This window comes from Populus trichocarpa, chromosome 3 (assembly GCF_000002775.5).
Source record: "Populus trichocarpa isolate Nisqually-1 chromosome 3, P.trichocarpa_v4.1, whole genome shotgun sequence".
In the NCBI taxonomy this organism is placed as follows: domain Eukaryota; kingdom Viridiplantae; phylum Streptophyta; class Magnoliopsida; order Malpighiales; family Salicaceae; genus Populus; species Populus trichocarpa.
In genome coordinates, this window is record NC_037287.2 from 2,557,771 (window position 1) to 2,584,951 (window position 27,181).

Below are 27,181 nucleotides of genomic sequence, written 5' to 3' on the forward strand. Positions count from 1 at the left end.
AACGTGACAAGAGCAGGATAAGAAGGATTTCAAATGCATGAAGAAATCAAGCTGAAATTTTAAATAAAATTGAGAGTCTAATAATACCCCATTGTACCTGAAATTAAAAAACAATGCAAATTCAATGTTAAATCAAATGATTATCAGATGAATTTATATAAAATTTAAGTCTGAAGACTTAATTAGACTTTTAATTTGCCAATTTGATTTAATCATGAGCCCAATTAAAGGTTTAATTAAATTTTAGAATTAATTTGGATCAAATTAAAAGAATTGATTAAGTGCAAGAATTTAATTAAGTTTTTAATGAGTGAAATTAATTTTATTATGAATTTAATTGGTAAAAAACTAAGTTTGAAAACTTAATTTGAGTTTAATTGAGAAGATTGAAATTTTAGAGGAAAAGATTTAATTTTTTTAATTTTGAAAAAAATTCAAAAAACAAAATATTTTTATTTGTGTTATAAAAATAAATCATATTTGCATAATTTAACATACTAAAAATTACAAAAGAAATAATATTTTTATTCTGCATGCATTTTGAATTTAATAATTAATTTATTAAAGCCATGAAAACTTGACCTATATTTCAAACACTATTTTTTTCTTTTAATATACGAGATTATGAACTTATACATAAACGTATTCTCGATATTAAATAAAAAAAACATTTGTTTTCTCTTCTTTATGTTTTGACTCTAAAACGGTTATGATTTTAACCTAGATAAAAACCTTTTTATCGAGAAAGACTTTTCTTAAACTTTAAACAGATAATGATTAGAAAACATAACAATAACTTAGTTTATATTAGACAAATAAATAATGTAACTTGTAATAGGTAGGGTACACCGGGGTGATGAGTCTTCCTCGTGTACAATTAGTTCTCTTATCCAGACTCTTTTATACTATTAAGTTTTTTTAATGAAAATAATATTAGATAGTGAATCTTGAATTTTCAAATCATATTTTTATAATTTTTCAAACATATTCAAAACCCTCTTAATCTAAGAGCTTGCCATCCAGCACCATGCACATCAAGACATATGTTATTATATATCTCAACTCTATGACCCTCGGTTACCATGTCCTCAATGCTACGATCCTCAATCATCATGTCTCTCAGTTATTTGGTCTCTCGTTAATTATGTTCCTCGATAATTATCTCATGGATATATAAAAAAATAATGCATTGTTCTATTTTGATTAATGTTTTTAACTCTATACCATGATCAATATACCTAGATATATGTGTTCTAGGATGCCTCTAGTAATATCATTTTGAGTTCTCATTTAGTTTCCCATCCAGCTGCCACTTTTTTTTTTTTTTATTATTATTAACATAGGTGTCCGGACCAGCTTGCGTGCATCTCGACTAATCCCACGGGTCTTGAAGTTAATGACCATGTAAGCCTCCAGTGGTCCTAAGATTTGTGAGACTCGAACTGGTGACCTCTAAAGAACAAATCTAAAACTTGACCAGTTGAGCTACACCTCTCAGGATTCCATCCAACTGCCACTTAGTTAGATAGGTCATGATAACTTTATTTATTTTTGTCATTAATTAATATTTTGACATTTAACTTTATTTTTAATTTTAATTTTAGTTATTATTTATGGTTATTATTTTTTATTTATTAACACATATAATTTTTAATTTATTTGATTACATGTATGGATAAACTTTTTGATTTTCACTTACATTGTTTTTAACAATAAAAACATGTTGAAAAAAACCTATGTATATAATTTTTTTATTTGAAAAACATATATATGACATGTGACAAAGTACAAATCAAGTATCTAGTGTAAATGAAGACCTCATTTATTTTTTCATTTAAAAAATGCTTTTGAAAAAATTAATTTTTTTGATGACTTCATATTAATTTTTTTGATATTTTGATATTATTTTGATGTATTTATATAAAAAATAATTCTTAAAAAATAAAAAAAATATATTATTTTAATATATTTTAAACATAAATTATTTTAAAAAATAACTATTATCATATTATTAAACACCAATGAAAACAAAATAGGTATTGAAGTTAAGAAGTCTTCATGAAAGTGGAGGCGAATAATGTATCCTCCACATCTATCAGCATCCCTACACTCATCTTGTTTGGAGAGGGGACATAGAAGGAATTCTGAAGTTGTACATATAGCATTATCTAGGATTTGTTAATTCTTAAAAACTCTATAAAACAATAAGGGCTATAAAATTCAGAGAAACTCAAAGCCTAGATTTTATTAAAAGATAAGATATCAGAGTTTTAAGTTTTTAATTCAAATATTTTTTATTAATTTTTTTTTCAAACATATTGACACAAACTCTTTATCTTATGTTAAATAACATGATGTATCGCGAAATCTTTATCTTATCAATCGATTAATAATTTAATGGCACTACATGTTCATTTTTTTTATGCTTGAATTAATTTTTGATGGTGAAAGAAAGCTTCTGGGAATTCAGCAAACCAGAATCATAAATAGAAAACATCTTCATACTACTATTAGAACAAACACAAGGAAAACAAGATAGATTGACACAAACTCCTTCATGCCATCAATCTTAGAAACAAGAAAAGAAAAGCAAAGCCAAACGGGCATAGATAGGTATGGATAAATAGATAGATAAACAGTGCTCAAACTAGATATTTGAAGCAATTTTGTCCATGATGTTTGCCAGGACATTGTTGGACTCCCTCAACAACTTGATGCTCACATTCAGCTTCTCACGCTTAGCAGCTACAGCTGGAGATTCCTCTAACATTCTTTCTATCGCACCATCATGTCTACCGGCAAGCTCCTGGACGATCTCCTCTTCCATTTCCTTGTTCACAAGATTTCGAGCACAGAACTGCAAATGCAGAGCCATAAAATCAACCAACCTCCTCAAAACAATTTTCCAGTAAGCAGTCATTCTCATTTTCAAGTCGAAAGCTTGAAGCAAAACATGCTGCTCATACCCCCTGAGACCAGCAATTGGAACCTCTCCCAAACCTTCAATCTTGAATGTAGTAATGTACACTTTTTCCAGGACATCACGCGTGAAATCATGCTGTTGAGCCATGAGCTTGTTCCAGTCATTCATGTATTCAGGATTGCTTGTATAATCTGTCAGTTTCTCCATTTGAACAATCTCTGTGACCCAATTTCTAGAATGCTCTTTCATTCTTGCTATGAGATTATGGCCTGCTCGTCGAGTGGATAGCTGAAGCTGGTGGTAGTTTTCCGAGTGATGCATCAAAACAGATATGACCACACCTTCAATGTAAGTCCACACTTTCTCAACAAAGGCAACTGGTATGTGTGATATCTTTTCAACCTTTTTCTGCAGAATAGCAAGGAAGGTGGTGCGGGGAAGGAAATTTGGCAATTGAATCCCTTTGGCTTCCTCCAAAACCTGAATCTCATCCATCAAAAAGTTCCCTGTAAGGTCATTTTCAGAGCACTTACGAAGTTCACCTGAGTATTGGTTGAGCATTTCAACGAATCTGGCAGTGCAATGCATATTTTTATCTTCTGGATACTCATCATATTCTCCTCTCACAATGATCTTGTTTAGCGACTCTTTGGCGGATCCAACAATGCCCATGAAAGTTGTCAGGGCTTCACCAACCGAGGACAAAGTCTTTGGCATCCTGTTCAGTTCCGAGATACTTGCATTCAGCTTCTCATTAATCTTCCTCACTATCTCTGGCAAGCATCTTGCTATAATAGTTGCTTGAATTTGAACCAGTTTTTGAGCCAAAACTGGGATGCCCACAATGGATTTATCAATCTTGGATAGAAGAGGATGATTTTCAAACAAGTCAGCTTCTTCCTTGCGTGCTTCCTTGTAAGATTCATCACCAATACGATTTCTGACACAGACATAACCCAGACCTATATTCACATCATCAGCCGTAACCTTCTCAAGCAGTCCTTCTGGAGATCTGTCTGCTTTGGTGACCGCGGCGAGAGTCCTCTCACCATTCTTATCCACTTTCTGTGACATCCTAATAGATTCACAAGTGGTAAAATCAACAGTTGCAGACAAAACATTAAGGATAATACTCTCTTCAGGCCTTATGTACTCCATAATGATATCCGCTATCTGCTCATAGATGTTTTCAGGCTGACCATGGACAGGAACTCTAGTGATTCCAGGGAGATCAACCATTGTAAGGTCCGGAACGCCATTCTTTTTCACTACCAGAGTCAATGGTGTGTTTGATATGCCCTTAGCATTGCCTGCAATCTCATCAGTGGCAAGAATTATGGCATGGGCGATTTCGGCTTCGCTGGTAGGTACTGTTTTGCCATTGAACTCCAAGGAAAGCTCTGGTTCTGGAGCTGTGTGATGTTGCAACCTCATTATGAGAGGTACTCTGGTGCAGATGCCCTGGCCACGAGGGAGGCTGATACCAGCTAGTGATTCAAGAACACTAGATTTCCCTGAAGATTGATCACCAACAACAACAATGGTGGGGAGTTGTATGCCTTCTTTCATGACCTGGAGATGCCTAAGCTTGTCAACCGCATCAAGCAGAGGTCGAATACGTTCATTGAATGATGATACGATGGGGACATGCCTGACTACCAGCTCTTGATGCTTTTCTTCAATGATCTGTGGAAGTGATTCCACTTCGTTTTCCGAGCTATTCGACATTTCTTCACTCTTTGAACCACAATGATTAAGCACTACACCCATTTTGTTGACAGGGAGAAACTTCGAATAATTGGCTTGCTATTTTTTAATTTGTTATGCTTCAAATGAAGAGGGCTAAGTGAGCTTTTAAAGTGAGCCAGGTGGATGTGAAATAGTGTGGACTCGGGAATCTTTCTTTTTGCAAAGACTAAAGATCGACTTAATTTCTTTTTCCGAAAACGAGAATCGTTTGAAAAGCTTAACGAGGAAGGAGATGATCCGTACTAGGTTGGTTCCTTTCAAATGAGTGGCCTTCCCATCGAATATTTAAAAGAGGTTTACAACCTTGCGTCTTCGTTTCTGGTCCTAAAGCATGGATGGCTCTCCTTCTCTTGGAAGTTGTCACCGAAATAACTTTAGTCCAATCTAAGAGAGAGATATATATATATATATATATATATATATATATATATATATATATTTTAATCATTAAATAGTTTCTCAGTGTAATTATTATTTTTTTATAAAAAATATTTTAATTTAGATATTACTAGTTAGGTGGCCCGTACTACGTCGCGGATCAACTTTTTATTTTCATAAAAAATATAAAAAAATATAAAAGTAAAAGTGTTGGGTCTTACTGCAACGCTGGACCAAAGAGTTTCGAGTCTATTTAACTTGTCTACTCAAATTCTTATATTTTTTAATCTTTTTTTTTACAGGTTTTTCTTCAATAGTAATAATAGTATTTTTTAAAATTTATTAATGATAATAACAACAATAATAATAATAATAATTCTTAATTTTACCCTTCAAATCAAATTTAAGGTTGTTTTTCAATATTGATAATAATTTTTTTTTCAAATTTATTAATTATTTTATAAATAATATTAATTATAATAATAATAATAATTTTTATAATACAAATAATAATAATTTTTATATTAATACTTTTAATTATAATAAAAATAACAATATTTATAACACAAATAATAATATTTAGAAACTTAAGACCTAAGAACCTTGGGTCCTGAAGCAGGATCCATTTCGATTGGGTCCTGAGGTAGGACCCAAGAGAATTGGGTCCAGACACATCACCCTTGGGTCTTCACACAGAACCCAAGATAATTGAGTGCGGAGGCAAGACCTAATCAAAATGGATCCTAACACAGAACTAAGAAAATTGGGTCCAGAGGCATGACTAATTTTCTTTGGGTCTTGACGCAGGACCAAAATTAGATCTGGACTCAGGACCCATTAGTCTTGGGTCTGGACATAAGATCTAAGAGAATTGGGTCCGGACCAAGTGCTTTTAAGTCCCTAAATTTATTGGGTCCTGTTGTGCAGCTAGACCCAAAGCTATTTTGGATCCTGCCCCCATAGGACCCAACTCTAATAGATCTTACTAGGGGCAGGACCCAACATATGATTTATTTATGTATTTAATAATACATATAATTCAAAACTATTGAATAAAACATTGATAAAACTTTGAATCTCATTTACTAATGTTATAAAATTAAAATATCTTCTATTACCCAAAATAATATTATATTATAATATTTCTAAATTATTTTTAATGGATTATATTGTTAAAAATTCTCTTATATAATACAAAAAATAATGTATATGATGTGAATCAAAAATTTATTGAGAGCTCCATCAACTTTGATATGATAATATTAGAGAAAAAAAAAATATTTTTTTAAATTTTTATAAAAAAAATTACATAAAAAAGAATTTTTTTTGAAAGCATTAGGTCCTGTTAGGGGGCAGGACCCAAGGCTGATGGGTCCAACCACAACATGACCCAAACGCGATTGGGGGCGTTGCTTTCTTTGTCAAAAACTGTTGGTTTTGGCTTGGCAATCAGACCCAAAACACTTCCAAAAGGTGTAATAGTGTTGGGTCTGGCTGGTCAGCCAGATCCACACCACTTCAAAAAGGTGCTGAGTTTGGCTGCCCAGCTAGACCCTTCAATCTTGGGTCTAGCAGCGTAGCCATACACAAGGATATTAGGTCTGAGATTTTTTGCACTTTTCTCTCATTTAAATTTATTTTTCATACAATAAAGAGGAAATAAATTGATGGGAGTTATTTTATATTCTACAAAAATTAGATGATGATAAGTTTTTTTTTTGAGGTTAGGTTGAATTTTCTTATTAAAACATGTTTGTTTTTGTTTTTCAAAAATGCTTTGAAAAAAATTTGACTATTTTTTATTTTTTTTCTTTATTTCAAATTAATATTTTTCCTTAATTCATATTAAGATGTTTTTGTATTATTTTGATTTGATTATATTAAAAATAGATTTAAAAAAATAAAAAAAAATATTATCTCAATATATATTTTTTAAAATATTTTAAGATATTTCCAATTTTCTTTTTTCTCTCTTCAATTTTTTTTTTCTTTTCTCTTGTTGACTTGTTTTTTCATATTATGAAGAGAAAATAAATTATTGTGACTTTTTTTTTATATTATACAAAGGTTGGTTGATGATAAATTTTTTTTTTCATTTTATGTTGGGTTGAATTTCCTTATTAAAGCATGTTTGTTTTTGTGTTTCAAAAATACTTTGAAAAAAAAATTGAATTTTTTTTTATTGTTTTCCATACTTTAAATTCATATTTTTGTATTTTTTTTATAAATATATTGAGATTGGGTCTGGTTGCGCTGCCAGACCCAATGAGAATATATTAAGTTAGGTCCTACCCAGTAGGACCCATTCGAGTTGGGTCCTGCCCCAGATGTACCCAAAATAGCAATGGATCCAACCGCGGTCCCAAGGTGAATTGGGACCTGACGTAGGACCTAAGCGAAATGGGTCCTGATGCAGGACCCAAGCCAAGTGGCTCCTGATATAGGATCCAAGAGACTTGGGTTCTGGTGAGGACCCAAACAAAATGGGTCCTGATGCAGGACCCAAGAGCATTGGGTCCTGACACCGGACCTAACAGAATAGGGTCCGGATGCAGGACACAATGCCAATTGGTTTTGTGTCGGGAGTACCTAAGAGAATTATAATAAAAATAATAATATTTATAGCACAAATAATTATATTTTTTTATATGAATACTTTGAGTTATAATAATAATAATAATAATAATAATAATAATAATAATAATAATATTTTTTAACAAAAATTATAATATTTTTTATATGAATACTTTGAGTTATAATAAAAGTAATAATATTTATAACACAAATAATAATATTTTTGTTACGCAAGACCCAAGGCCAATTGGTTCTGTGTCTGGAGCACCTAAAAGAATTATAATAAAAATAATAATATTTATAGCACAAATAATAATATTTTTTATATTAATACCTTGAATTATAATAAAAATAATAATATTTTGAACACAAATTATAATATTTTTGATATGAATACTTTGAGTTATAATAAAAATTATAATATTTATAACACAAATAATTATATATTTTGAGATGAATACTTTGAATTATAAGAAAAATAATAATATTTATAACACAAATAATTATATATTTTGAGATGAATACTTTGAATTATAAGAAAAATAATAATATTTATAACACAAATAATTATATTAATAAACCTAAGACCCAAGAACCTTGGGTCCTGACAAAGGACCCAAAAGACTTGGATCCTGACGCAAGACCCAAGTGAAATGGATTTTAACCAGGACCCATGAGTAGTGGGTCTTGACCCTGGACCCAACAACATTGGGTCTTGATGCAGGACCCAAGACTAAGGTGTCCCTAGCAGGTCTTTAGACCCGCTTGCCTGTGTCTGCAGCCATAGGTGCGAGTCTGGCCCTAGCACCTAGTGCAACCCCAATGCCATGTGACTTCAGACCCGCTCGTTTGCGTCTGTAACCATGCATGCGGGTCTGGCCCTAGCGCCCATGGCAGCCCCAGCACCATGTGTCTGCAGATTGTGGCTTGCAGCCCCACTTAGCGCACGGGCACCTAGAGCTTGCCTGCCCCAGTGCCAGATGTCTGCAGTTCGGGGCCTGCAACCTTACCAAAACTGAGCTGATCATTTTCTCCCCAACCATCGCTTTAATGCCATATACATCCTAGTGAAAAGACAACCCCACCCTCCCACTGCAGTCTTTCCAACTCTCTGTGGCAAGGGTAGCTCTGCCGTTACATTACTCCAATCCATAGTGCTTTGTGTCTATGTAAACAGTAATAGGAGCATTGATCCCTTTTAGTATATTGCACAATTTATTGTGTTTGCTTTGTCAAATCATATTTGTTCCTAACACCATAGTCATTGATTTTTTGAATAAAATTTTGAAACTCTTTTCAAATCTCATTTCACCTTGCGTAAGAATTTCACAATCAATACTATTTGAGAACAAATAAAATATATATTTTTTCTTATTCAACTAAGGTGATGGGTCCTCTTTTAATCACTAAACACCTATATATAATTCATGTTATATTCAATATCTTCCCATTTGTTACCTGACACGACCAAAAGATTAATGTCTTCTCTCAAGTGCAGAAGTGTCGAAGTAATAAATAACCTGACAAGATTAGGGTCGAACCACAAGGAGATTAACTATATAATAATAATAATAATAATAATAATAATAATAATAATAAGTTAAAGAGGACTTTGAGATATAAGATTAATGTGAGGATTCAACAATGATAAAAACAATTGTCATGGTTAGAGGATCCACTAATAGTATTAGAAATAAATATAGTATAAACTCTTTTTATTAATCAACTGGAAACCACACACAAAGAAGGTTCCAATCGGATGATTTATCCTTAATAGTTCATTATAAATTTTTAACATGATCATATTAATTATCTTATTTTAGTAACACCATACTTTTAAATATTTTCAGGAATTCATGATGTTAACTTATGTTAACAACAAATCAAGTTCTTTTCATAGCACAAGTGTAGGTTATACCATACGGTTGGCTATGAAAGTGCCAAGCATTTGTTGTACCAAGTGTTATACAACACAAATCTAGATTAACCATTTAACAAGCAAGGTATTAAGAATTAATAAGATAAAAAGATAAGACATGTTAACAACAAACTTTCTTGGATATAAACATTGAAGTCCATGTTGAGTTTATATTATACCTATTCTAACACCATTAGTGAAATCTTTTCACCTTGACATAATAAACTTAGCTAAACATAATGAAGAAGAGAAACATAATTAAACAACATAAGAACATAAGTATAGTAAAGGAAATGAAAAACATAAACAAGAGATTAAGAAAAATATAACATGAAATAAAACTTAAACATTACAAAAATATAAAAAAAGAAATAAAAAGCATGATCTTGATCTGAACAACCAAGATGCCTAAATGTATGGCAAATGCCTCCTTTTATAGGCCAAAATTTGGAACTATTGATTTGATGACTAATTGTTGAGTGGGTGGCCAACTCTTGACTTGGTGAAAATTCTTATATTCTTGTCTGAACAAAACATCATTGCTAACATTAGAACTAGAACCACTTGTGCCATAAAAGTTATAGGAAATTGTCTTAACTTTCCAAGAAAAAAAATTGAGGTCATTTGGACTTCTAGAACTCGAGATATGGGCTGAACACTGAACAGTGTCTGGGCTGCAGGACAGATTCGGACTTCTCTGTTGTTGCTATAATTTGGACTTGAAAACGACCTTTTTAAATCTTGGACTCCACATGAAAGTTGTAGGCCTATATCTTACCGAATCTGTACAAAACTTGGAGGTCATTTGGACATTTATAACTCGAGATATGACCCAATTACCAAACAGTGTTCCAGTTTGGACTACACCAACATCTCTTTTCTAAGTTTGGCCCTCTCTTTGTCCTTTCAATTTCAGTACTTAAACTCATCAATCAATCCTTTCATTTATGTGATAAGACTGCATTTAAGATGAACATTTACCATAAATTAAAGGTATCTTATATTATTAGGTATGTTATTATAAAACGTTCTTTAGTTCAGGAGTTATTGATACTTCAAGTGCAAAATGATGATATAAAACCTTGATAAAAATGCATTTTTAAGTACTAATCATTACCTTTTATTTAGAAAACATGTAGTTAAGATCGAAGTATAGTATTTTCTATATAAGATAGCTAAGTGATCTCAAGTCTAAAAATGATTTACAGAATTCTCACGTGAGCCTTTCCATAGACACAAGTGATTTCTCTATATGAAATTCTCATGTGGGACAATTTAGTGTAAATGTTATCAAACAAGCACCTACATATTATTTTCAGGTATCCTTTATACCATAACTTATAAATAACTGCTCTTTTTGATAAAGAAAAGAACATAATATGTATCAATCTTAATGACTCTAATTAATATCCAGTTTTAATAGAGTATCGACCATGAATATTTAGGTAGTGTTTGGTTGTTGTTGTTCTAGGATTAAGGCAACAATAACACCAAGAGGAGTGAATTAGATGTTGCACTAATTATGTCAATTAATGCAAATAAACACATTAAGCACATATAACACAATAACTAATAATATAATTGAAGTGCTTAAAGTAAAGAGATAAAGAAATAAAGATTGTAAACTCGGTTTTTAACATGATTCGACTAGCCTACATCCATACCTTAAGTACCAACCATACTTGGGTATTGTACTCTTTTACTAATCCAAGTGAAAGATACAATACCATTGATGAATCCACACCAAACAATTACACCACTTGAAGATGTTCCCTCTTCAAGCTTGTCTTTACATCCTAATGAATTATTTTTTAGGTATTTTTTTATGCTTTTTGCTCCATGATCATACTTCGATCAAGATTTTTCTCTTGGTGACAATACCTCACCAATGCCAAGAGTTTATTCAAACTCTCAATGCATGATCAAACATGATTTTTTAGCCTTTATCATACAATTGACTAATACTTAGCAAATTATGTTTTAGATTTTTCACAAGAAACACCTTTTCTATCGAGGGAGAAGATTTACCTCCAATATTGCTAACTCCAATGACCTTTCCTTTTAAGTTGTCTCCAAATGTGACTTTTCTACCATTGATCTTGCTTATGCTTGAAACAATGAATCATCTTTGGTCATATGTCTTGAGCAAGCATTATCCAAGAACAATTCTCCATATTCCCTTGATTCCTACACATATGAAATCAAGATGAGGTTTTTGGCACCTATACCTTCATAAGTCTTTTTTTTGTTAGTGGTAGTTCATTTTGGAACCCAAGTCATGCTATCAACTTTGTCCTTCTTCACATGACACACATAAATCAAATGACCAATGCTTCTACAATAATAACATATTTGGTTTGGATCATATGGTTTTTTGGCTTTAACAAAGTAGTTCAAATATTTTTGGTTCTTTTTGAGTTAATACCCTAGACTTCTTTTGTTAAAGACACATCTTTGATTAATAAGCATGGTATTTAAAATCTTAGAACATTGAGTGAACTTTGCTAGTGCGGTATTCAACTTGTCCACCTTTTCTTTTAAAGCCTTATTTTCCTCTTCAAGTTGGTTAACCTTATCACTATCAATAACAATGCATGCTTGCTTTTCTAATGTATATTTTTCAACAAGTAAACATGCATGACAATTTTTCAATGAACTATATTTATGACCTAACTTTTTAAATTCATCATACAATGATTAAAAGGCATCATGTAGTTCATCATAAGAGAGTCTGGATTGATCATCCGAAAAGAGTACCTTATTATTGATTTCAATTGCCATAAAACATATGTTTGCAACATTATCTTTATTATCACTTGAGCTAGAGTCTAAGTCATCACTCCATGTTACTTTCATTGCTTGTTTGTGATGACAATTCTTCTTCTTGTTTTAAAAGAGAGGGAAATCGACCTTAATGTGTCATGTCTTGTTGCACTTATAGCATCTAAGTGCCTCTTTACTAGATTTTTCCTTATTTTCATCCTTCTTGAGGTTTAACAATTTTTTATTCCCTTGCTTCTTTCTTGGAAAATTTCAAAATTGTCTTGTTATAAGTGCAATGTGCTCCTCCACTTCATCATCATCATCATCATCAACATGACATACGATTTTGAATGCCAAATTTTAATTTGGCTTCTCTTCTAGTCCTTGCTTTTCTATGGTTATTTCATGAGTCATTAGTGAACCAATGAGCTCTTTTAATGGAAGTTTGGTGAGATCTTTAACTTCTCAAATTGCCATCACCTTTTCTTCCTACGACTTTGGCAAGGACTTAAGAACTTTGCTCATAATATCAACATTAGTATAAGTCCTACCAAGAGCATCCAAACTATTAGTGATAGTTGTCATTATGGTAAATCTACTAGTTATAGATTCATTTGGAAGCATTTTGAATAACTCATATTGATGTACAAGCATATCAATTTTGAATTCTTTAACTTGATTAATACTTTTATGAGTTATTTCTAAAGCATGTCATATATCCCTAGCATTTTTACAAGATGATATTATATTAAACTCACTTCTACTTAAAGCATAATACATGGTGTTCATAGCTTTAGCATCCATAGAAAATAACTTCTTATCACTGTTGGTATACTCACTTCTAGGTTTAGAAATTTCCATATCATTTTAAATTTTATTAGGCTTGTGAGGTTCATTTTCAATAGATAGCTATAAATCATAATCAATAGATTTAAGATATATAATCATCCCAATAGACATAATCATTGCCATCAAAGAAGGGTGGCCTAGAGGTAGATGCTCCATTTTGAACATTATAGCTAGTGGTTGCTATTCTACTCAAGTCTAAGCAAACTTATATATATTAGAACTAAGTTTTGATACCAATTCTTGTTCTAGGATTAAGGCAACAATAACATTTAAGGGGGTTGAATTAGGTGTTGCACTAATTATATCAAATAATGCAAATAAACACATTGAGCACATATAACATAATAACCAACAATATAATTAAAGTGCTTAAAGTAAAGAGATAAGAAAAGAGATTGCAAACTTGGTTTTTAACATGGTTCAACAAGCTTACATCCACACCCCAAGAATCAACCGTACTTAGGTATTGTACTATTTTACCAATCCAAGTGAAAGATACAATGATCTTAATGAATCCACACCAAGCAATTACACCACTGAAGATGTTCCCTCTTTAAGATTTTTCTCTTGGTGACAATACCTTACTAATGACAAGAGTTTATCCAAACTCATACGTGTTTATAATTATGATTTGTTTACAACAAGATTCACTCTTTCAAAGAGTAGATTATACAATTGAAAACTAAAATCTTTATAACTCACTCAATAATACTTAGAATGATTGAAAGTATGTAAGTGTAATGAGTGTGGGATTTTATACTCCTGTGCTAGAATATAAATATTTAATAAAGCACAACTTGTAGTATGTTACGATTGATGATTTCTAGTTGATTTTTATTTTGGAATAGCTTTTATATCATGTAAGTTCAGAATCTCTCTTTAATTTTGCATAAAAGAGAGCTATATATACGTTTCTAAAAAAAACTAGTTATTTATAGCTATTGGAATGCCTCTGATGACTAAAGTTGTCGACTGGCACCATATCATTTGATTGACCAATTCCTACAAAATTCTCAGGTATTCATCATGGAAAGCGGTCGATTAATTCAATTTAAAACCTATTTTGAAAATTTTAAACATGGTGAAACTTGAATTGATTAAATGTATGTCAATCTTATTTATGTAAGCAATGGAAAATGTGTGAGTTCATTTTAGTTTGTTATTGAGTAAGATATAAAGATTTAACAATAAACATTAAAATGAATCCTTAAGAAATAAGTCTTCACTTTCTTTGCATCTTGAACTTGTTAATGGATTTCTTAATTCAATTACTTATGCTTGTTGATGTGATCTTCATATAGACCTGTTTAAACTTAATCTCATTCAAGCATATCATTAGTCCATTTTCAATGATTTGTTATAATCAAAATACATAAAATATTAACATTGTCCCCAATGGAATTGTCATTCCGTCGCATATAGAGGCACGACGCCGATGGGTTGTGAGAGTTACCACCTAGTTGTTTGGTTTAGAGTCGCTAGAAAACCCAAGTATACTTATTTTATCATAGATTCCAAGGGTAAGGGATTGCTTGTGGCTAGAAAAGGTATTAGTACCCATAACACACCCTATCTAAGGCAAGCTACTTTGTGTGGTCTGAATGTAGTTTAAGGGTTTTGATGAGTTTCTAACCGGTAGTCAATCTATGGCTTAAGGTGAAGATTAATTCATGTGGAAAAATCTAGCTTTTCGAATTCATTATGGGCTAGTGTGCCCAAACAAATTCTTATAGAAATGATCTATATAGGTGCCCTAACAGGGTTCACCTATCCTAGACGACGAAATGATTTTTCACAACTCGTGTGTTGTGGTAAAAAATACTTTCAATTAAAATCGATGAATATTTAGAATAATTCTGAGAATTTTTCAGTCAACTCCTAATATTTAAAACATACAATGTCTTTTATTTTTAAACTAGATATGGTTTTTCTATTTTTAAGAAACTTGGCCGTATGCAACATGCAAAAATACATTTTTTGTTTTATTTATTATTATTTATTTAATTTTTTTGTATTTTTGTAAAGCCATATTTGGCAAAAAAGCAATTTTCCTTGAAATAAAACTACCCAAAACAAGCGTAAAGGGTGTTTGCCATAATTCTTATGGAAATGATCCATGTAGGTGCCCTAACAGGGTTCACCTATCTTAGAAGGTGGAAGAGTTTTCCACAACTCATGTTCATTGGTGAAAAATACTTCCAATTAAAATCGGTGAATATTTAGAATAATTCTAAGAATTTTTTGGTCAACTCCTGATATTTAAAACATATAATGTATTTTATTTTTTAAACTAGATATGATTTTTGTATTTTTAAGAAACTTGGCTGTATGCAACACACAAAAATACATTTCTTGTTTTATTTATTATTTATTTTTTTTTTTGTATTTTTGTAAGGCCATATTTGTCAAAAAGGCAATTTTCCTTGAAATAAAACTACCCAAAACAAGTGTAAAGGGTGTTTACCAAACACATTCTTAAACAAAAAAAACTTAACAAAAAAAAATAGCAAACCAAACAGGGTCTAAGGACTTGGTTTTAACCTTATGGGGTTGACTCGAAAACAAACAAAAATAAAGACCTAAAGTTGAAATAAATTCAACATAAGAAAAACATAAAAACTTTAAAATTTTCTCATGAAAAACAGATCAATCACAGAAATAATGAAGAAAAATAAGAACACTCAAACATAAACCCAGCAACATGACATCAAACCAGACTAGATTTCAAGCAATAAAAGGAAAGGTTTTAATTGCAATCAAGCATAGATCGAGAATTAAATGTCAGGTTACTTCGATTATTCTCAAACATCATGATTTTTTTTTAAAATTAGGTTTTGATTCAAAACCGAAATACTAAGATTAAAACCCATAAAAACATGTCATCAAGGACTAAAAGCCCTAGATTATTTACTAGTAATGATATGTGAACTTATAGAAACAAGAATCAAAATAAATAAAGACTTAAAACTAGCACCTAAAATAATGTTCATCGGATGAACACGAACCCATAACTACCCAGAAAACCTAACATGCCGCTAAACCTAGAAAACACGTTTTAAGCTTCCAAACTAGACTATTTTGGGCTCAGCAAACCACATTATTATAACCAAACATACTTGAATAAAAAAAGAACTAATAAAAACAACAAATCATCATAAACATGTAAAAAAATCCAAGTTCCAAAATTGTCAACCTAAAACAACCTATATTTTTATGCAATTTGAATTTAAAATGTCTTGTAAAACACTCATCCAGAACCAAATAAAACCCAGCAACCCAGAAACATGTAAGAACTAATAGAAGAACAACATAACCTTGCTAACATATTTGGAAAACTCCAAATCACACTTAGATACAAACATAACGTATTAAAGCAATCATTAACATATCAACATGATTAGTACTTAAAAATGCATTTTTATCAAGGTTTTATATCATCATTTTGCACTTGAAGTATCAATAACTCCTTAACTAAAGCATGTTTTATAATAACATACCTAATAATATAAGATACCTTTAATTTATGGTAAATATTTATCTTAAATACAGGCCTATCACATAAATGAAAGGATTGATTGATGAGTTTAAGTATTGAAATTGAATGGACAAAGAGAGGGCCAAACTTAGAAAAGAGATGTTGGTGCAGTTCAAACTGGAATACTGTTCGGTAATTGGGTCATATCTTGAGTTCTAGATGTCCAAATGACCTCAATGTTTTGGACAGATTCGGTAAGACATAGGCCTATAACTTTCATGTAGAGTCCAAGATTTACAAAAGCCGTTTTCAAGTCCAAATTATAGCAACAATGGAGAAGTCCGAATTTGTCCTGCAGCCCAGACACTGTTCAATGTTCAGCCCATATCTCGAGTTCTAGAAGTCCAAATGACCTCAATTTTTTTTCCTGGAAAGATAAGACAATTTCCTATAACTTTTATGAGTACAGGTGGTTCCAGTTCTGATGCTAGCAATGACGTTGCCTATAAGGATTTTTACCAAGTCAAGAGTTGGCCACCCACTCAACAATTAGTCATCAAATCAATAGTTCCAAATTTTGGCATATAAAAGGAGGCATTTGCCATGCATTTAGGGGCTTGGTTGTTCAGATCAAGAACTTGCTCTTGCTTTCTCTCTTTATATATATTTTTTGTAATTCTTAAGTTTTGCTTTCATTAATATCTTGTTTATGCTTTTCATTTCCTTTCCTTTACTTAGTTAACTTGTATCTTATTTATGTTCTTATTTTATTTATTTATGTTTCTCTTCTTCATTATATTTAGCTAAGTTTATTATGTCAAGGTGAAAAGGTTAATGGTGTAAGAATAAGTATAGTGTAAACTCAATATGGACCTTAATGTTTAATATTAACATGTCTTATCTTTTTATCTTACTAATTCTTAATACCTTGCTTGTTAAATGGTTAATCTAGATTTGTGTTGTATAACACTTGGTACAACAAATGCTTGGCACTCTCATAGCCTAACCGTATGGTATTACCTACATCTGTGCTATGAAAGGAACTTGATTTGTTGTTAACATAAGTTAGCATCATGAATTTCTGACAATATTTAAAAGTTTGGTGTTACTTAAATAAGATAATTAATATGATCATGTTAACAACTTATAATGAGCTATTAATGACAAATCATCCGATCAGAACCTCCTTTGTGTGTGGTTTCCAGTTGAATAATAAGAGTTTATACTATACTTGTTTGAAATACCATTAGTGGATCCTCTAACCTTGACATTTGTTTTTATAATTGTTTAATCCTTACATTAATCTTCCATCTCAAAGTTCTCATCAACTACTTCTTTATTATTATTATTATTATTATTATTATTATTATTATTGTTATTGTTGTATTATTGTTATTGTTGTATTATTGTTGTCTATAATTTATATAATTAACCTCCCTGTGGTTCGACCCCGGTCTTGCCGGGTTATTTATTACTTCGATACTCCTGCACTTGGGAGAAGACATCAATCTTTTGGTCATGTCACAACACATTCAAAACATTGCATTTAAACAATAAAAATCAATCTAGCAAGCCTCATGTACTCCACTTTCAAGGCTTGCAAGAATATACCTTCCAAGCTTGAAATATTCAAATATGAATGGATTTCTGATGCTACTTTCTTCTTTCTTTTCTCCAAACTCAGCAAAACCAAGCTGAATTCTTTTCCTGAGATCATGAACTTGGTTGAATCACTTGAACCTTAATCAAAATTTCTTTTCCTTTTATTTCTCTCATTTCTTCCTCTAATTACCTCTTATTTTATAGGTGGATTCAGAGCTTCTAGATGAGTTTGTTAGGGTTCTAACAAACCAAAACTAGGCTAGTTTCACCCTTGGATCAATGATTTTGGATGTATGTGGTCTTGTAATAAACTTAGAGGCCAAGGTGAAGTGTTTTTAACCTTTTGATCTTGAGAGAAAGGTTTTAAACCCTTGATAAGAATCCTCTTAAAGTTTTTAAATGTGAACACATGAAAGAGTTAGGTGGATTTGAGTAGATTGGTATCTCAGTTAAGGTTGACTAGGTTGGCTACTTTCATGGTTTTGCCGAAGCCACCCCGATGTCATTGTCGCCTGAGATCACTTGATCATGGCTGAGAGGGTGTATACATTTATGTTGGAATCAATCTTGCTCAATTTGAAGGTTTATATCTCTACATTCATTCATTAGAAATTGTCAACTCGATCAATAAATAATCTGAAAACGCAGGGATGACTGATCATAGACAAGATATTGTTGAGATCATTGAAACAAATGGGATGTAAAAATTTGATTTCATGGAAATGGTGTTGTAGAGGGGGTGTTTCTCAGTTAAATGGTGGTGGTTATAGCCTTAGAGGTAGTCAGAAACACCACATTCACACACCTAAAAGTGTCTACTCGATCAACCAAAACTGTCGAACAAGAAGTTGCACAGTAGTTGAACAACATCATTTTGGCTAAATCCTATAAATTAGGGTTTTTTTTTTTATTTGAGTTTTGGCAAACTTCAATTTAATCCATATTCTTCTCATTCCTTTTAATTTTACCTGTAATTCCTTCTTGAACTCCTAATTTCATGCAATTTCACCCCTACCAAACTTAATTGACAACCTAGGATTTCTTTAATCAAGTCCCTAATTGATGCAACCATATTATTCGATAGTTTCACCCACATTTAACTAGTGTTTTGCCTATGTTTTATATATAAAATGTCTTGATATTCTTTGTTTTATGTTTTGAAGGCACTTTTGGATGAAAGATGCAAAAAGGAGTAAATTGGAGGTAATTGATAGATTTGACCTTCAGTCGATGTTTTATGCAGAGCATGAGCTCTAGAGGTCAAAATGAAGTGATTCTTGTGGCATTAAAAAGCTAACATCCATACATTTCGGGATATCTAAGGCAAGAAAATAAAATAAGGAAGAGAATAGAAATCGCAGCCTTCAAAACCAAATCTCGCAATCTGCCAATGTTGACCTTCAGTTATTCGGACTTGAATATCTAGAGTTATAGAATCCAATTGATGCAAAATAAATTTTATTGAATTTATAACTCAAAGAAATATCAACGCTTCAAATTTCAGCCAAAGATGATATCATATGAGGGAGATATGATATTTCAAAGATGACAACTGAATTATTCCAGCAAACTGGTTTTGTGAAGAAATGAGTCCAAATTATGTTCCAAAGCATCTAAATCAACATCCAAGTTTTTATTTCTGCAATTTAGCTCCTCTAAGTCAAAGCTTGAAGATTTCATGCAAGGCTATTTTTTTGTTTAGGAAAATTGTTATTGAAGTATTTAAATGTAAATTGTCTACTTAAGAGAGGACTATTTTGTAAAATAGAGACTAGGGTTTCCTAGGATATAAAAAGAATGAGAGAATAGAAGGGGGGCAGCCAACCAAAATGAGAAAAACACCCCCTTCCTCTAAAAAACCCAAAATCATGCATTCCTCCTTCTTTCTGATTAGTTGTTCAACAAACATGCAAGGCTAAACTTTTTTTCTTGTTTGCAAGGATACCGAAACCTTCAAATTTCAAGAACTGTGAGATTTATTTTATCTTTTCTTTCCAGTTTATATGATGAATATGTTTGTTCTCCTGTGCTTATTTTTCCTATAATTGTTTATTTTAATTGCTAGAGCGGACTCTAAGTTATTATGGTAGACAATCTATTGCTAAGTTTGATATCAAAACCGAAGTTGTGGTACATGAACTTGTGAAGCAACTGAGTTTAATAATTGTGGCGGATCTACATTATTAATCTTAGGGAGAACATTCAACCAAATCAAACATAGACTGCGGACAATTATGTTTTCTTGATTAATCAACATATCTAGTTTTTAAAGCTGCCATTAAATTAAATTACTAGTGCGGACACTATGATTGTTTGATGGTTATGGTTAGTTATACGGCGGATCCATTAACTAACCAAAGTTAAGAAGAGATAAATATTCAGAATATAAATTGATGCTTCATTTTCATGATCAGTTCTGATTTCTATAGGTGTATGTGTGCTTGCGACCAAGTTTTTTTCTCTTGATAATTTTCTGATTTTATATAATTTTGCTTGATAGTTTTCTATTTTCTTTTGCTTTGGCCTAGATAATGTCCAAACCCTCCCAAATTGCATATCATCTAGCATAAAAATCTGACTTGAACCTTTCTCGTGAGATCGACCCCTTGCTTGCTCTATACTATCTTGTGTGTTGTGTTTTAAGTTAGGGTAATTAATTTATGCGGCCGCGACATCGCAACATTAATTGCTCATCAAACTTCAAAGTTTAAGCAATTAAACCCCTGATTTGACCAAATTAACTCTTGAAATTTACAATTCGACCCCTATACTTTAATTTCTTCCAATTAAAGCCTAAATAAACTTCAATAATTAATTTTCCTTGCAATTAAGCCCTAAATAAATTCAAATAAACCTTGAAAAATTCCAATTGAGTCCTTCAACATATAATGTTAAATTTTCTTCCTTAAAAATTGAATTCTCTTTATTAACAAGGTCAAAATTTATAATTTTATATATTTTGACCCTCCTCAACCAGTCTTTGGCAATTTCCTAGGAGTTCTTGTATGTTTTACAAAACTAATAGATACATATTTTTGTTTTTCATTTGCTATTTTTTTGATTTTTTGTTTTTTGTATTTTCCTTTTGATTTTTTTTTGTTTATGTTGGGCTTTAAAATGGGTAACAAATTATGCCCCATCTTTGTAATACTTATGGAGGAAAGACTTTGTTAAATGCTTTGCGTTGTAAGTTTGTAAAGACAAACGAAAGGTTCTTCCTCAAAAAACCTTTTAGTTTGGATGACCTGAAACTCTGTCTTCATAGCAATCTCCTTTAATCAGAACTATTATCAAAATTATTTATAGCTCGGTTAACCTAAAATCTCAATCTCGAGATCCTTTTAACTAGAACCCAAATGTTGTTTTCAACTTGGTTAACTTGAAATCTCAATCTAGAGGCCCCATTTAACTAGAACCTTGATCGTTTTCTTTAGTTGGGTCAACCTAAGCTCCCATATAGCGATCTCCTTTAATCAGAACCAAAATGTATCCTTCAGCTTGGTTAACCTGAAATCTCAATCTAGAGGCCCCCTTTAACCAGAACCTTGGTCTTTTTCTGCAGCTCGGTTAACCTGAGATCCTATCTAGCAATCCTTTTTAACTAGAATTAAAATGTTACCTTCAGCTTGGTTAACCTGAAATCTCAATCTAGAGACCCCTTTAAACTAGAACCTTGATTTTCATCTTAAGTTCGGTCAACCTGAGATCCCATCTGACGATCCTTTTTAACCAGAACCACAATGTTTATTACTTCTTGATCGCGGGGTTTTAAAAACTCAGTGCTTCTTGAAGATTCTTCATAATGATAGGGTCGATCTTTTTTTTTCTTAATAATTTCCTAATAGTAAGGTTCTTCTCTCTTTTTGTTTTTAATTGCAGGGTTTAATTTCTTGGTGTTTTCTGATTACAGGGTTGACCTGAAATTTCCTGATTGTGGGGTTTGGACTTAGATTCTTTGCTATCATAGATCAAAGATTCTTTATTTGTCAACTTTGGTTCATCAAAATCTTTTTGAATTCTAATAAGAATCTTCCTGAAAAATTCAAAAACATATATACAATGATTTGGGGTCAAATGCATGCATTCCTACCTGATTTGAAAACATAGGTCCCACATTTTCTTTTGGTTTCCATGAACTCCTTTTCTAGTGTGAGTTTGTTCATGTGTTAGAAATTGTATGCTTGAGTCAAGATCCATTTCTCATGCTACCTTTCTTACCCATCATATTTTTGGGATGAAGTCTTTAACTTTTGTTTCTTGTGGGGCCCTTTCTTATCCTATTGAGTATATGCTTTGACATTGCTTCCTATAATGCTCTTTGTTGATGCTTTAATTGCCATTTTCATTTTAAGGGTTTATTAGTTTTGTTTCAGCACAAAAACTTTTCAATAAGAAAATCTTTAAAAGACCTGGTTTTGTTCATGAGAACAGAAACATTCAATGTATGCATCAAAACAATTCTTTAAGCAATTTCCTTGAGGGTTTCATTGGATTTCAGAACATAGGTTATCTTTAAGTCAGGCTTTTATTAGAGGTGACCTTCTACTATAGTTTTTCTCGAAAAGGTTTCAAGTATCTACTTGAAAAATCTATGTAGAATGCTATAATTTTTCCCTGCATAGATAAAAAAGTGGGTCGCTAGTCATTTATCATGTCATGTGAACAATAAGATCATCATTTATCAACCCAGGTTGTGTGAGCTTCATTAACGTAGGCTATGGTAATGGGTTAAGAATAAAATGGATGTTTTTTTAAGCTTAAAAGGTGTTTGGGAGTTAAAAGACTTAGGATCACTTTTCTTTTGTCTATTTTTCTTTGTGAAATAGTCTTATGGACTTTATTTGGATAAACTCTTTTTCTTAATGAAGATTCCTACTTTGGAATCTTTGCCTTAGTCTTAGAGCATTATCAAACCATCATTTTCTTTTCTTTTCCTTTCCTTTACTTCTTCATTTCCTTCTTTTCTTATATATATTTTTTGTTTCCTTCTTCTTGCCTTTCTCTTTTATGATTATGCCCCCTAGTGTTAGGTTTGGAATTTCATAGATCCATGCGTGTATTCCAGAATTTTACTCACATTTTCTTTTGCTCCCAGTGTAGGGCGTGATCCTTATCAGAGTTTTTGTGAAAAAAGATTTATTTAGGCTTAAATGGGGACCACATGGGATATATATTTTTTAGAAAGTGAAGGGATAACTAAGATGACATTTTCTCATTTCAAACACATATCGTCAGTATTGATAAACCTTGTCCTTTTTCTCAAAGAATTTTCGGGTGATTTTAGAGTGACTACTGGTCGGTTGTCGAAACCATCAAAATATAATTCTGACTTAACTATCACAAACAAAATAAATTTGTAGTATGATTGTGAAAACCAGGTCGAACCCAAGGGAAATTCGCTCAATCTTCTTACAATATACCAAAATGAGAAAGAATAGGAGATGTGAATGAAAAATTCAAGAAACAATAATTCTGAAAATAATAAATTGATATGTCATTAAATTAGTTCAAGAGTCCAAACATCCATTTCTATAAATTTGTTGATCATCGAAGTAAAATAAATATTCTTTCATGTCAAACAAACAAATTCGATATCCCTTAAAGCTAAGGGAAATCAATAAGATTACGAGTACATTAATTAGGAAAAGCTCTCTTATCAATTTTTTACCATCAAGCGAATGTAATATTAAAAGCAATTTTCATTCACTCGGCACTAGTCTTAGGAATAAAATCTATGTATTTATTCTAAGCAAACGTTCAAAAGCTTGACAATTTTAACATAGATTATTCTTCCCTAATAAATCAAGATGAGAGTTGCAGCAATCAAGTTTATTCTTTTGCTTCTTACTCTAGTCCCTAACAACAATTACAGACTGAAAGAAAGTAGAAAGCATATATGCCATCTCAAAACAATTCAATAAGCTTGAATAACAATCAATAGCATAATTCTGAACAAGGAAAAATAAATACTTGAATCTGAAAGAATCACAGTGATAACGTTACTTCTCACAATGTGCTAATGGAGATGGTGTGTATCCCTCTTGAATCGAATTCAGGAGTTTAGTTCATAGTTGCTGGAAAATTAACGAAAGCAGAGAAGAAATGAATGTTTTTCGAACCTTGTTTTAGTTGTGTTCTGTTCTCTTTATCTTCCCCCTTTGCTACCGAAATCTTCAGGATTCTTAGGCTAATTAGGAGTCTTCATGATGCTAAATTCATTCCTTCTTTATTTGGTCTTTAAGGTTGGATAAATATCTCAGAATTTGTGTTGAAATCTGCTTCTGCTGCTGTCACAATTCTATTGCAATACCAATTCTGTTGCAATTTAGACTTTGATTCTGACTTGGTTTCTTGCAATATCCGACCATCTCAGCTATATTCTTTCATTCATGACATGTTAAAGGCTGGATCTACACCTTTCTTGGATCCTAAGGCCCACTATTTTTATGTCAAATTCTCAGCCGTATAGGGATGCTCGACACCGTTAGTTTCCGAATCAGATCAGGGGACCCATTTCGACCAACCAGATTGCATACGGATTCTGTCCTTTAACATGATTTTATCTGACTTTGTATCCTTTATAAAAGTTGTAGTCCTAGATGTGGTGATGAATTTGGGATTTTGAATCGCCTGATTTTGATTCCATAAGTTCAAGATATTCCCGTTTGAATCTATAGTGTGAAAGTAGGGAATCCTGCTGCGAAAAGAATTTTGGCCCGAGTTTGCACGTCTGATTCGAGGTCCAAATAAGATCATAATTTTGCCCATAATACCTTACTGGAAAGCTTGACATGTGTATGTCAACTTAGATTAAGCCCACTTTCTCATTCTGGAACTCTAACTTGGCAAAACACTTGTCACAAGAAGTTAGGTCCAAAACATAAAATGCAACTTTTCTTATCTTTTAACGATTAATGCATGAAGTCTCTTCTGCATGCCAAACTCATAAAAATAACTTCCAATCAACTCAAATAAGTTCAAAATACATTAAAAAACATAGTGTAAAAGGAATAAAAACATATGTATATTTTGCACTTATCAAATTCCCCCACACTTAGCTTTTGCATGTCCTCAGGCAAAAATTCAATTTTACTTTTTCAGTGTAAAGAATGTAATGCCATCATCAAACAATAATTAAATTCTCAACACATCATAATATATCATGAATGAAATTCCAATCACTTTAAAATTGTTTATCAAGCATTTTACTTCAAAATAAAACAACTAAATTGTAGACCTTACAAGAATAATGCTCAATTCTCATGTGTTTGAAAGGTTAATGTTTACTCCAATTCAATCTAATAGAAATGATCTACCATAAGCTTGCAAATCATCTCACTCTCCACCATTTAGATTACATGCATTTCACAAATCATAAGGTCTTTTCAAAGGTTGTAATACGGCTTGGTTCAAGGTAGGAAATCTTTTGTAAGGTAGTTTAAAAAGCCGCTGAAACCAATGAAACAAAATACCCCAAAAACAAGACATAGAATATTAAACACTTTCTCCAGCCATTTTGAACTTGACAAAAATTAAAGCTACATTATCCTTCTTTATTGGAAGATTGATTGTCCATCAGAACAAGTTTTTTGGTTCAACTAAAGGATGTGATATCCAAATTTTGAGGATGGAATTTCTTATTAGGAGGGGAGAATGTAAACCCCAAGTTGAAATTTTTAGAAAATGAAAATGTTTCAATACTTATAGGGTGAATTCAAAATAAAAAAATAAATTATAAAGTCAAATATTTTACAAAAATATAGGTATGAAAACTAACAAATGTTTAAGGATTAAAATGTGTGAAGGGAAGGATGAGGGAGAGATGTTAAACAAATTATGAAATGAAGGACTAAAGCACACAACAAGGAGAAAAGTAATGTTAGGAACAAATTTGAACAAATTGCCAAACAAGAACTAAGGTATATGTAAGGGAGTATAATACATTAAAGAAAGTGATAGAAATTAGGGGAACAAATCCTCTTTAGGAACGAACATGAAAGGAGAAATAAAGAGAATAGAAATTGGATACTAATCTCTGCTAATTATGACCTTACACAGTTATCCTAAGGCTAAATCAAGGGCTGAAACAGAAACTTAAACATGTTAGTATGTTACTTCCATTACAAATATGCAAGTATAGAAATTATGCTAATGTTAGGCATAGAATACGATTGAAATTGTTATAACTTTTCATATAAAAGTTGTAGATAAATGAGTTAGTTAACTTTTAGCACTGGTCTTGCCTTATTTGGAGTTATAGAACTCCATATATAGGCAAAATACTAAGAGGAGGTTAGGCTGGAAGCTGCTGGACAGATTTGCTGTCTAACTTCTTGTTCGGTTTGGGATTTGATATTGATAGAGTTTGATGAATTTTCCTTCATGTGGTTATATATAAATATGTTACCTTTCAATTGACATAAATTTCACTTTATTTGGAGTTATAGAACTTCATATATAGGCAAAATACTAAGAAGAGGTTAGGCTGGAAGCTGCTGGACAGATTTGCTGTCTAACTTCTTGTTCGGTTTGGGACTTGATATTGACAGAGTATAATGCATTTTCCTTCATATGGTTATATATAAATGTTTTACCTTTCAGTTGACATAAATTTCACTTTATTTGGAGTTATAAAACTCCATATATAGGCAAAATACTAAGAGGAGGTTAGGCTGGAACCAGCTGGACAGATTTGCTGTCTAATTTCTTGTTTGGGTTGTGATTTGATATTGACAGAGTATGATGCATGATCCTTCATGAGATTGTGGATAAATGTGTTACCTTTCTATTGACACAAAGTTTGCTTTATTTAAAGTTATGAGACTCCGGTTACAAGTCATAAGTCACAGATTTACGTTGACGCAAAAACAAACTTAGTCGTATGGACACTTGCACGTTGATTTAACAACCTTGAAAATGTATACTTGATATGTATATGTATGTTATGATG

General features: G+C 31.8%; 1 protein-coding gene across 13 annotated transcripts in view; it reads right to left on the minus strand.

Annotated features, from left to right (window-relative positions):
* Window positions 1-2,483: 2,483 nt before the first annotated feature.
* The window catches only part of LOC7480791 (putative dynamin-related protein 4A), an 84,891-nt gene continuing 60,193 nt past the window's right edge, over window positions 2,484-27,181 (minus strand). For 3 of the 13 annotated variants that reach the window (XM_052451121.1, XM_052451125.1, XM_052451123.1), the window contains exon 3: window positions 2,484-3,436. In XM_052451121.1, the coding sequence (XP_052307081.1) occupies window positions 2,648-3,436 (789 nt within the window). In that variant the 3' untranslated portion in view covers window positions 2,484-2,647. Of the gene's footprint in view, window positions 4,496-27,181 lie in introns of all 13 variants that reach the window. The other 10 variants (XM_052451127.1, XM_052451122.1, XM_052451124.1 and 7 more) reach the window with 6 other exon arrangements.